The sequence below is a fragment of the Sphaeroforma arctica genome, assembly GCF_001186125.1.
Source record: "Sphaeroforma arctica JP610 unplaced genomic scaffold supercont1.164, whole genome shotgun sequence".
NCBI lineage: Eukaryota > Ichthyosporea > Ichthyophonida > Sphaeroforma > Sphaeroforma arctica.
The window spans coordinates 2490-14855 of record NW_014040394.1 but is presented as its reverse complement, the minus strand read 5'-3'; the positions used below and the strand labels follow the sequence as shown (position 1 = coordinate 14855).

The window sequence follows — 12366 nt, the reverse complement described above, 5'->3', positions numbered from 1 at the left end:
AGGTGGCACACGTGTATAGCAACACTGCCACAGAAGCTGACTGTTCGTGAACAGTTGTATATGCTGAATTCAAATCTCACAGTGCAACTATGTTCAGCGTATATGTTGCCACATAGTGACATTATAGTTGCTGCAACTAGCATCGCATCACGTTTCTATCTAAAGACCTGTTTTACGCTCGATATCTAAAGGTTGCCTGGGTGGATGAAGTGTACGAATCCCATTACATTCGCAATGCCCTGGAAGCTTTGGAGCAGGACACCGCGTATGTTTACCTGTAATAGAGTTGCTGTTTAAATCTATGGACAATATCGCCGTTTTGTGAATATCTTCCGAATTAGTGTGGAGTCGCGGTACTCAGCTCATTCTCACTCTATCTTTGGATTACGTGTACCTTGTATACTACTGCTATTATCATATGGGTAACGCATACGTATCTGTTTCGCTCTTTCACAGTGCTATCAACAAGGAGAATGAAGCCGAGCGCGAGCGTGTGCGTGTTGCAGAACAGGTACCTTTTTGTGTTGTCTAATCACCGTAGTGCTAGCTTGTGCTGTTCACAGCGAACCGCCTGCTGCGCATAGATGTAGTTGTTTCAACAGATATATTGACTAAGATATGGCCGTTAGGCGAAGGTGTTAGGAAAGAGACTATCGCACATGCATGATAGCGGTTGATGTGCACTTTTAACCTTCGTATAAACAATTTTTTCGTATGATCACATTTCAAATAGGAGAAGGCTGAAGTGCAGGTAGCGGCAGCCGTACCACCGATTGCAGCCGTAGAAGAGGAGCAATTTCGAAAGGTATGCAGAGTCTTGAGCTAGTACACTATAGCCTATTTTGCTTTTCTGGTATACTGCCTTTTACGTTTTTATTTTCGTTTGGCGTAATTGCATGTCTAGGACGTTCCGCTCTAATATTTTCTACATGCGGTATGGTAGCGCTGAGGTTCACCCTTCAAATGATTCTTTTTCCACCATGTAGCACCAGCATGCTCTGAAGGTGATGATGAGACAGGTGGCCATTACCCAGGCATACCACAATGGCCTTATCAGTTCATGAATTGTTTCAGCTTGACAAGCTTCAGTCTCTTCGCCCAGCGTTCCGTTAGAAAAATCGTGATCTATAGAGGCTGACCTGTAAGGTTAGATCTATCCCTCATTTGTACACCATGTGTGTTCTTTAGATGAATTATGCATATCGATGCAGCTGCATGCGCGTCGATTATGCTCGCCGTGCGCTTCTATGGCTTCCTCAGAGAATCCACCCAACAAATATCGAGATAGTATCTTTGTGTTGCACCGGCGGTCGCATCACATGTGAGGTATAAGCTGCCCTGGCAAGAGACTATGCAAATATCATGCCTAGCCATGTTTTATATGTTGACGAGTCATGTTTTAGATGTTGATGGCACAGTTATGTATTTTCAGCTTTGACTAGGGAGTTGCGAGTCATATATCATTGCGTCAAGAACAAATGAAGGCCTGCTATATTCGACGAGTTCTCTTATTTACCCTATGTCGGACCTCGTTGTTTTTCCTATTGGAGAGTACAGATTTGGGGCTACACCAGGCAGTTCACTTGATTACTTGTCTGGTCTCAGAATCATAGAGTTGTTATTACTTGTCTGGTCTCAGAACCATAGTTTGTATGCTCTAGAAATCAGCACTTGGGCATTGCTACTGCGTGACTAATTTGACTTCACTATGCGTGTTTGTCTGTCAAAGCTCTCACACCTGCCACTTTCATTCGTACCAAGTACTGAGTATGAGACTATACACTACGCGACAATAAAGCGCCCGGGTTTCAGTATTCTGTGCAAAAGCAATCTAAATGATTATGGAGTAATTGTTTCTACCTTTATACTATGTAGTGGTCGACTAAAATGGCTCGTGCACCACAAGCTTAACCTTTAATAACTTGTATTGTAGCTGAGGGAACACTACTCTGTACGTTAATTTGAATATAAACTTTACAATGGCATACGTATCTGGCTAGATGTTCGATAATCAGCACTTTGAGCATGTTTTATACTATCATAGAAAAGTCGCTATTTACCACATCGGGATCATTAGACCTTCTTTTCGCTGTCCAATCTGTCATCGCAGCCTTCGTAAATCAGAGTAGTGTGTAGCTATCTGTTTCTTGTCGCGTCTTTAGAAAATATTGTTGGTGGTAAATATGTCTGATGAATTTGTCAATCTTAGAGTCTTGTTGCACCAGATAGTACATATTCAGAAATGAGAAATGGTACGACAGTCTGAACAGTGATACATGTGTGTATCTTGGCAGTAGCTGTCTGAGCGGCGAGCACTGGGCACTGCTGACCCTGAGATCCCTTAGGTCAGTTAGGATCCTGAAGACTAAGAGTCCTGACCTTATGGCTGATGCACAACAAAAGGGGGACGACTGATAAAGGAGTTGATATCAGCTGCTGTTATTTGTTTTGTTCCAAATAAATTCCATCAGAACAAACTTCCAACCCAGAGAGCTCTCCAATTTTAAATTTGACAATATCAAATAAGTTATAACTGATATGATACTGATACATATCATACATATGGTGCATGATTGTAAAAATACTGAAGTTTTTACTCTATATTGTTTTGTTTTATAAAAAAACAAAAAAAACCTGCGGCTTCCTGAAAGGCTGAAGGTAATAGGTATGCGCCATTTCAGATATATTTGAGCATAGATCTTACGACGTAATATTAAGCACCAATAAAAATCTCGAAGAGATTGTAAGTGTCGAGTGTCAGGCACTCAGGCTGGCTACATATCAGTCCTGTGATAGTCTACTAAGCATGCCAACACCGCCATCATGTCTGATCATGACCAAACAATACACTTTCACAGTGGGAAACCTTTTTCAAAAAAGGAATCACAAATAGTGAGTGTTCACGGGAACTGAAATGCTACTTAAACGGTGGTGACAAACGCGAGGTACCAAACCTACACCTACTAGTGAGCTGGACAGGCCATATGCTGTACATATCTCCAACAATGCTAGCATTTTGCCGGTTGTCTGCATGCATAGTCTCCGTGAGAGCTCAACATAATATATATGATCAAGCGTGGTACAATGGCTTGTCTGCCACTGCACAGAGTCAGTATGATCACTTGGCAGAGGACATCACACAAAAAAAAACAGAGGATCACTATTCAGGTTTCGGGCCCATCTTCGTACGGGCTGCCTTTCACGCATCCGGCACATATCACAAGCGAACGAACACAAGTGAATTGAATGGAGGCAACTTCCGACACCGAACAGAGATGGAACACAGTTCCAACAACTGTTTGGATACGGCAACTGCCGAGCTCGAGAAACTAGCCTTGAAGAACCAAGTTTCATTTGCCGACACTGTCGCCATCGCTGCGAGTCTCGGCCTGCAGGAGATGTGATTCCCAGAGATCAGCATGATTAGAGTGGTCGGAGGACGTCACGTTATCAAGCAAGACACAGAGGAAGAACTAGGTGCCCATTTGCCAACCACTGGAAGAAACCCAATTAAGAAGTTCCCGGAAAGATACGGCTTTGAGATAGATGAGCTGGTAGCACGAGTTGGTGGGTCGCACAACTTTGGGGCTGCCCACCCGAAGTGTTCTAACTATGTAGGCACATGGAGCAAGGATCCACTGAGATGGGATGTGGATGGCAAAGGCCCTGATTTTTTTGTGGATATGATGAAGAATCATTGGGGATGGTTCTGGGTATCGCAATTTGAGGACGACACTTTGACATACACACCTTCTCACGACCCCACATTTCCTGAAGACAAAGATGTCAGCAGTACCAGTCGCGGTGAGCAGTTTATCAGCGGAATATCTTCACCTGACGCAAAGAAAAGCGGCCCTCAGCCACTCAAAGGAAGCTCAGAGAAACTTCAGGCTCTCCGTGGATGTGCACTACTTACCGAGCCTGTGAATATCAAGGTGCCTGGATGGAGATACACGCACGGTTATGCGGCTACCATCTGACTTCTGGATGCTGAAGCACAAAGACATGAAGCGCCATGCTCTCAATTTTGCAGAGAGTGGCGACAAGTTTGCCAAGGCCTTTGTAGCTGCTTTTCAGAAGATGATTGGGTTGGGATCGGCCAGATGCTCAACCACAGGCACTGTATGTGGAGCATCACAAGTGTGCGAGAAGAAGTTGGACTCAGAGGGATTCTATATTGAAGGTACATGCAAAAGAAATGAAGTCATAGATGGGCCTTTGTGTGACGCTGATAAATGTCCCGAAGTGTGGCGAAATGATGGTGAATGCGATAAACCTTGCAATAACGAAGCATGTAGCTTTGATGAAGGTGATTGTGGCGAGAATGACTGCAATGCCGGCTGCACAGCGGAAATGCGCGGAGACGCCCAGTGTAACGAAGCTTGCAATGTCAAAGCATGTAACTTTGACCACGGTAATTGCGTCGAGGATGATTGTAGCAGAGGTTGTCCAAAGGCATGGGGAAGGTGACTCGGAATGCGACAGGGCGTGTATTAACAGAGCGTGTAAATGGGACAATGGTGACTGTCCGGTGCCTTCTGATAACAACAAAGACTGTGGTACACGGTTTTGGGGTGATTTTAATGATTGTTGCTTGTCCTGGGCTTTCTTTGGGCATTGTGAGAGACTCCCTAAATACATGCTGGCTTCGTGCCCCAATGCGTGTCTTGTAGGCAAACGCTTCGATCCAAAGTTGAAGAAGGATTGGTCTGTCAAATGCCCATCGTTGGCGGCTGATGGCCATTGCGAGGAAAGTCCCGAGTACATGTTGGTAGTGTGCAAGGCCTCGTGCAAACACGCAATCCATTAATACGACCCGATACTGATGGAGTAGACAAGGAGATCGAAGGATCACATAGATTGCCGGATATAATGATATTAACAATTGAAGTACATCCGCGGATACAGCTGATGGAAAATCTTGTCGAAGATAGAAGATCAAGCAAGAGAACTGTCTGAGTAAGTCTTCGAGTAGATAAGGGATGACGTCTTTAAATCACTACAAGTAGTACTGAGAAAGGAGCAATATGGGTATGCAGCGGGAAAAGATACAAGATACCTCAAAAATATTAGTATATTTCAATTTTATAGAACTGGCGGGCATAGCTGGCGAAAGTTGAAATCCATAAATGAATTGCATAATTTTATAAATACATAGATACGCATCAAACGACAGGTTGTTCAGTTTAATATATACCTCTAAACACAAAGAATGCAATAAATAATTCAATACATTTACGCATGTCTGATAGGATGTTCTACATATTATATCACAGACGGAGACCACTTTTTCTATCGATTGGAGGTTACCAAAACTCGAAAGTACATTAGTACATCCGCACAGTCAGTAGGTTCCTCCTACAATTGATATATCGCATGCATGACCAATACCTAGCACAATTGAATTATCATGTTACGTACACATTGATAAGTAGATCAGCTCTACGAGACGATTCCTATATAATTGTCACACATATCCTACTTGTCAGAAGTGTTCAGAGCATAGCACTCGGGCAATGCTGCCAATGAGAACTGTCCGACTGACTGCGACTGTGAATTTTTACACATTATTACATGTGCATGAGTTTATTATATATATAAATATATATATATATATATATATACATATATATATATATATAATAAAATACACACACATATATATATATATACACGCACACACACACAGAGATACACACACACACACACACACACATATATATATATATATATATATATATATATATATATATATATATATAATACACAATTACATATATATATATATATATATATATATATATAAATATACATATATATAAGTTCTACGAGTGGAAAAACATTCATATAAATACATTAATAAACACGAGTGAATTTAAGTACTGCACATACGTAGGAGTGGATTATCATTTATAAAGTACAAAAGCATGTATGAGCGGATTAGCATTTATATGTGTTCATATTAAAATAGTACATAGCCCTCTACATAATACAAAAAGTACTTTGTATGAACTGAGACACTGGAGCCTATTTATTATTTGCATAGGCAGCATAGTTTGTCATTTTTTTTAAATAGAATCATATACAGCAGTATGTACAGTATTTACATAAAAACATAAATATGGAAATATGGAAATATGTGGGTGGATTTCTCCCGCGCTTTTTGTAACCACCAAATAGCTTCTGAATATTTGATAAGAAATGTCCGTAAATACAAGATATTTTAAAAGCAATTCCCACCGCAGCGGCACGGCCCATGTATTACTAAGCAAGATAATCCAAGCTACTTCACAGTATAAACAGAACCGGCAGCCGGCGATCTTGCGTACATACCAATAAGAGTGTAGTGAATACCTAGCTTCGGTACCAGTTGTATGATCTTTTAGTATACTCTAATTTCTATTGCTTGGTGACCGACATCAGCATCTGTAAAATGAGCTTCACCTGAATTACTTAATTTGATTTGCAACTAATAAGCGACGAAATAATCGAAGTCGCTGATGGGATTGGGAGAGATTTCCATTCAAAGCAAAATCAATACTCACCAGAAAGACTGAACGGAGCAAAATATACACAACACAGTAACACACGAAGCCGACTAAATCCAAACCATATCCAGTGAAAATTACACATCAACGTACACACAATGAACAGCGGCTACAATAACGAGAACAGGCCAGTATATCTAACACCCTCACGCGGCAACCATGGTGATACCAAGCGAAGACTCACGGAAAGAGTCAACGTACAAGCAGATGCCATTGCACAACATATGTACGACGTCAAGGCGGCCAGAGGGAGATTCGATGTGTGGGTACAACAGCAGGGAACTAGCATTCAGCGATGCGCAGCAGACCATAGAGATAAGCTAGCACAACAGGAAGGTGTGTGTACGTGTTATGTATACTTGTATCTAGATATATATAGGACTAGTGCGAGGATGTCAGTATTCAAGTATGCATCAGTCGAATGAAGAGTCAAAAGTGCAGATGCACGTCAGGTATAAAAAGACTCGGACAGCATAGCACAGCAGGAGGGATCATGTACAGATTATCGTAATTATAAGTACATCATACACCTACTCAGACAACTTATCATATCATGATAGAGTGTATATATATCATATGCATAGATGGTGTTTGCACATCTGTGCTTGAGCATGCACAATGAAAATACTGTTGCGTAGTCCAATAAGGATGCACCTAGGATATGTGCATACTCAGATAGCTTAGCACAACAAGACGGTGTGTACACAAATCCTGCGTATAGCAGTAAGTATGAAAGCGGATTATGACATAGATGCTTAAAACAAGCAGAACTGACAGATAAGCCTCACAAACATATATACCTACCGATGGAACGACCTACTTATATGCTATGCGTAGCTACAAGTATATGTGCCGGTCATAACGCACTAGTGAATTTGAAAAGGTGCAGTACGACGTACAGAAATATGATGTGTACTCGCAACATGAGTATGATGTGTGAGTACTGATGCGAACCGAAATTGCCACTGTTGCTGATCAAATTTAACCACTGGTCTGACCACTTCAGGTTCATCGAGTATATCTATATCCTACACGCGCCTACATGCCTACCTATATATGCTCAGTGCGTGCCTATGTACGATAATCTTAACTCTAACCACCCAACGGCGGGGTTCATTATCGACATGAACTAGAGAAACCTGTAACCGCATAGAAGCCGCTGTGATGCTACCTTCCAGGCAGAAGTTGCTTCGGACGGTTGCATTAAGGAGCAGTCCATGTATCATATTACACAATCAAATGTCAAGCGTGTGCGTGTCTAGTAGAAAGAGTTTCCAGAGTGGAGTCTCAATATGTATACATCCTGAACTATAAATTGTTGACGGCTGCCACGGGAGCCCCCCACGACTCCCGTGGGAGTGTAGGAGGGTGGTGGTGGGTCCTCCTACACCCCCTAAGATACTGGGGTAGCCATTCCGTAGGGGTGTACAATGTCTGGGTAATTTAGACATCCCCCCCCCCCCTCTTAACCTGAACTCAGTGGGTCTGTAAATAGGAAGAATTTTTTGTTTGTGACGAAGACTCTAGCCGGCTGTGTATCAATTGTTTTTCAAACACGCCTTTTGAGCAATAAATTGCAATCTAATCAATTGCTGCCGATTTTTGTTTCAGATCATGTCTCCGACGCACAAATAGCCTTGGCACGGATACAAAGGCAAAAGGAGGACAATGCTCGAAGTAAGTGATTGGATATCAGTTTTGTCCTTATTACGGGGATGCTTCATAAATGAACAATTCATTCTCAAATCTGCCAAAAGCACTTGGGATCTATGTTGATTTCTTGTTGGCGCTGCAATCACATTTCGGATATCAGAAAGGTTTTATGCGAACAACATGAGGGTATGAATTGCATCAACAATATAATAATAGACGCTCGATGTAAACGTATCCAAACTACTAGGTTAGATGGTGTTGGTGTAGCGCGTTGGCGATTCTCGCAGTGATTGTGATAACAGTCCCATTAAGATGCTATCGGTGGTGGCTGTGTATTTATGTAGATTGGATTTGCGATGACTTCTGTAATCAATAACTACATTTCTTCTTTGATGTCACGCCTTGCTTCTATTTATTTACGCTACCGCCCTTGATGGACGGCGGGAGGTAACACATACACTTATGAATTTGTCATGTTGTCAAGTTCCACCTGTTTGAATTGCTATTTTGGATTGTTCTAGCAGCACTACCCCCATCCGTGCTTTATGCAGTGGGTAGGCATGCACGCCGCGTATACACGGATCTGTGCATGACCGAGTGCGCCGTATTGTAGAGTGATTTTAAGCGGCCAGACTATTAGAGATGTCAAAAGATCAAACTTGTGCATACAGCTGCACGGAAATCCTTGCAGCGAAGGTAAAGCATACGACCGTCCCTTCTTTGCAAATCTGCTGGTCATATGGTGGTTATATGTATTTCACCGAGGGAAAATAAAAGGGGATGGTTCTATTGTATATTTAAAACAAGTCGCTTTGCCTTGAGGATGTATTTTAAATTGAACCGTATTTTGATGTACAGAAACAAAGCAGCGAGAAGCACACGTCGCGCAGATGAAAGCGGAGCAAAAGGAACTCATAAACCGAAAAACACAGTACGAAGGCATGCAATCAGAGCTGGAGAGGGAGATAGATGCAGGGCAACATGCATTGGACGAGAAACGCCAAGGTATGGTATTCATGCTAGTATAATAAGTGCATTTCTCATCACCTAGAAAATCCTGGTGTAATTGTGCATAACGACTTGCTTTGCATGAAGTGCAGGTTGCGTGGCTAGATGGAAGATAGCTGCCTTGTCGTCGTAGTCCTGAAACAACGGTGCTGAATAGCATGATAATCCCACTTTGGAACCTATCCTTGCTTGCGCAAGCGCGATATAATTAATCAGCTAAATTGCGGCGGGTTAAAAACCGATTTTTGTTGTTGTATGGACTAGGCACAACTCACGCTCACTTGCTTGTTAATTAATCAATTCATGGTCTTTTATCTGGCGTTCTCAGTATGTCTCCTTCCAAAGCGAAGAGAAACCTCGCTGGACATGTACGACCACGCGATCTCGAAATACAAACAATGGATGGGACTTTCAATACGCAAGGATGTCGGTAAGTCATCTAACATGGAGATGTATAGTTTTCTGGGGACCCATTAGTTATATACAGGATGCTGTGGTTACTGTAGATGCATAAAATATTTTGCTGTCATGCTAGGTAGTCAGTATCGCGAATTTGTAGCAGATAACGGCAGCCTTCGCTAGATCAGACTAGAGGCGAATTGTCGAATTGTACCCAAATATAGACAAATACTCGCATATATATATATAGCGCGCGTCTTGAAATGTTTCTTTTTTTGTCCACGCACCACAGGTGACGGCAGGCATAGGGGTATATTGGTGACCTTCACACTTATTGACCACCACGATCCTGATCGAGGATTCAACGCTCATCTTTTAATCAATGACAAGAACCAGTTTTTGGGTATGTGTTGGAGTGGCTAAACGTTTTCTGAAGTCTGTTTTTGTAATTTCGAAAATTGGGAAGCCGCGATAGCGGTTTCTATGTTGGATTCATGGCAGCTCATGCACTAGTTCTCGCAATGTACTTCGTACTCAATTCAAATTGACTCATCTGAATCAGAAGATAATATTGTATATACACGTTGGTGTTTATGTCGAGATATGAGAGTTGGTGATTGCAGAATGTGAGCTAGGCAATAACACAGGACCATTTCCCTCAAATCTATATACTCATTGGCTGTTCTCCAGAACGAACGTGCATCGTAGTTGGCAATTGCTATGTTGGATTAACTCCAACGTCATATAAAGTGTGCTTTACGTGTTCTGGTCATGACTTCGTTAGTACTATACGTCGTCAAATGTGTATGCCTATCGTGGCGTTTCGATCGATATACATGCATATACCCGTTTCGCCATCGATTTGCTTGTTTGTACCGATTTTTTGCTTAAAGTGTTCACCCAAGTCTTCCTTGATTTCCCTCATGCTGTATAGCTGGCTCTAGTGAACCCCGGATAGACCTTCAGGCCGCTGTCGATGTGATGAACGAAACAAGTATGTAATTTTATCGTTTCGCCTCTAATTGAAAATTTCAATCAGAATTTGGAGCTGCGTCCTATCAGGCTCAGGCAGATTGGATACCCCACACCCTATCACAATGTTGATTGATTTATTTTATGTTTATTGCAGACGACCTCAGCAAAACAGTACGCCTGATAAGGCAGATGTTTAGATCGACTATTCGAAATTGAACGGTTTCTGCTAGTATGCTCGTTTTCAAGCTTCAGATGTATTTGACAGCTCGCATTGTTTTTAACGTTCTAATCAGAAGTTGGAACGCGTCATGGAATGTTGAACACTGTACATGCCATACGAACTACGTAAAAAATTGCCCATGCAGTATTTATATAAAGCGGATACTCATTGGTAGACAGTATGCTCCTAAAATGGCTGTATGAGTTTGACAGAGGTATAAAGTGTCATTTAGACTTTGCATTGAGAAATGATAGCTGTCTCCCATATACGAAGCATTTGACACATATATACTCTATATTTTTACATCGATTTGTATTTTGTTCTGTACAATGGTGTTTTATATCATCGGGTATTAGAGATGACTATGTACACAATAAAGATGTTTATTCTTAAAGCTATATAAGTGGTAAATTAAATAAGTATGCATGTCTACTATGGCCATGAAATACACGTATTCTTACATGGGCAACCCGTACTCATAGATGGAATAGCTGACAACGGACCGTCGCACTGCAGTAAGTTAGTGGCAAACATCCAAGTGGCCACTGTCACATGGTAGTACATTCGTGTGCCCACAATATCCACCTCGATTATGGAATTACCCGATTGTCGCAGCCAGAGCCCCTTTCCCCCAGGTGCAATTTTAATGGCGGCAAAAGTACTGAAAAAGGACGGGTCTTGAATCGTCAATGTCATAGGGATATCTTCGATGGTCACCGAGCCGTCCTTGACCCCATGCAAAGACAGTTGAGGTACCATGAGATCGCCGATTAGTATAACGGCAGATTCATTCGTTGGAGGTGTTGTGCTGTTTCCCTCATTTTCTAAGGTGTACCAAAATTGATACTGACCAGCTTGCAGTGTACCCTCCAGTGGAACATTGCTGAATGTGAGTGTTTGGTTCATAATAAGCATGTTCGGCACGAGTTGGGCCGTTCCAGTACACGTTGGCGAATTGTCCGTTTCTGTGGCATTCATAGGGCATACGCCCGAGGCTGAGCACGATTCCTGGTAGTTCTGGCCCCAGTAGACGATGGATTGACTATCGATTGTTATGATAGTATTTTCCACTCCACTTTGGGCGACGGCTGACCCAACTGTGATGAACAGCACAGGGACCATGATCGCCACAACAACACATATGACGATGAATAGTGCTATAATTATAAGCTCCCACAAAGGCATACCACCCCAGCAGTACCTTCCGCGATGCTTGAATCGAGGCATTGGTTCTTCCTTTTCAAATCGGTTGTACATTTCTACGTCAGTGGCACTCCTATCACTGGCCTTGAAACTTGCCGTGATAGTGATATCATCGCAAGTCATACTGAAGTCTTTGAGAAGCAAAAGCTACCCATGTACGTGTTTACGAGTACTTGTTTGTGTGGTCATTACTGTTTATCGTGTTGAGCTTTTAAATACAAACAACTCGTATCATATTTAAAATAAAGTACATACTTTACCTTCTAACCAAGTCACCGACAAGCACTGATATATATATATATATATATATATATATATATATATATATATGTGTGTGTGTGTGTGTATAGTTAAGTTAAA

General features: G+C 41.9%; 6 protein-coding genes across 6 annotated transcripts; 5 read left to right on the top strand and 1 right to left on the bottom strand.

Moving 5' to 3' along the window:
- Positions 1-418: 418 nt before the first annotated feature.
- Positions 419-1822, top strand: SARC_03276 (hypothetical protein; the record flags this gene model as incomplete). The annotated part of the gene is made up of 3 exons (XM_014302929.1): positions 419-511; positions 734-805; positions 987-1822. The coding sequence occupies 3 exons, from the start codon at positions 419-421 to the stop codon at positions 1062-1064; spliced, it is 243 nt and encodes an 80-aa protein (XP_014158404.1). The 3' UTR covers positions 1065-1822.
- Positions 1823-3005: 1183 nt separating this feature from the next.
- Positions 3006-3404, top strand: SARC_03275 (hypothetical protein; the record flags this gene model as incomplete). The annotated part of the gene is made up of 1 exon (XM_014302928.1): positions 3006-3404. The coding sequence occupies one exon, from the start codon at positions 3006-3008 to the stop codon at positions 3402-3404; it is 399 nt and encodes a 132-aa protein (XP_014158403.1).
- Positions 3405-3419: 15 nt separating this feature from the next.
- Positions 3420-3980, top strand: SARC_03274 (hypothetical protein; the record flags this gene model as incomplete). The annotated part of the gene is made up of 1 exon (XM_014302927.1): positions 3420-3980. One exon carries the CDS (start codon positions 3420-3422, stop codon positions 3978-3980), a length of 561 nt encoding a protein of 186 aa, XP_014158402.1.
- A 7-nt stretch (positions 3981-3987) lies between these two features.
- SARC_03273 (hypothetical protein) lies at positions 3988-4810 on the top strand (the record flags this gene model as incomplete). Its single annotated transcript, XM_014302926.1, has 2 exons — positions 3988-4245; positions 4292-4810. The coding sequence occupies 2 exons, from the start codon at positions 3988-3990 to the stop codon at positions 4808-4810; spliced, it is 777 nt and encodes a 258-aa protein (XP_014158401.1).
- A 1461-nt stretch (positions 4811-6271) lies between these two features.
- Positions 6272-10610, top strand: SARC_03272 (hypothetical protein; the record flags this gene model as incomplete). Its single annotated transcript, XM_014302925.1, has 6 exons — positions 6272-6884; positions 8160-8225; positions 9060-9206; positions 9538-9639; positions 9901-10011; positions 10543-10610. Exons 1-6 carry the CDS (start codon positions 6647-6649, stop codon positions 10608-10610), a joined length of 732 nt encoding a protein of 243 aa, XP_014158400.1. The 5' UTR covers positions 6272-6646.
- Positions 10611-11206: 596 nt separating this feature from the next.
- On the bottom strand, positions 11207-12129 carry SARC_03271 (hypothetical protein; the record flags this gene model as incomplete). The annotated part of the gene is made up of 1 exon (XM_014302924.1): positions 11207-12129. One exon carries the CDS (start codon positions 12127-12129, stop codon positions 11236-11238), a length of 894 nt encoding a protein of 297 aa, XP_014158399.1. The 3' UTR covers positions 11207-11235.
- Positions 12130-12366: the final 237 nt, after the last annotated feature.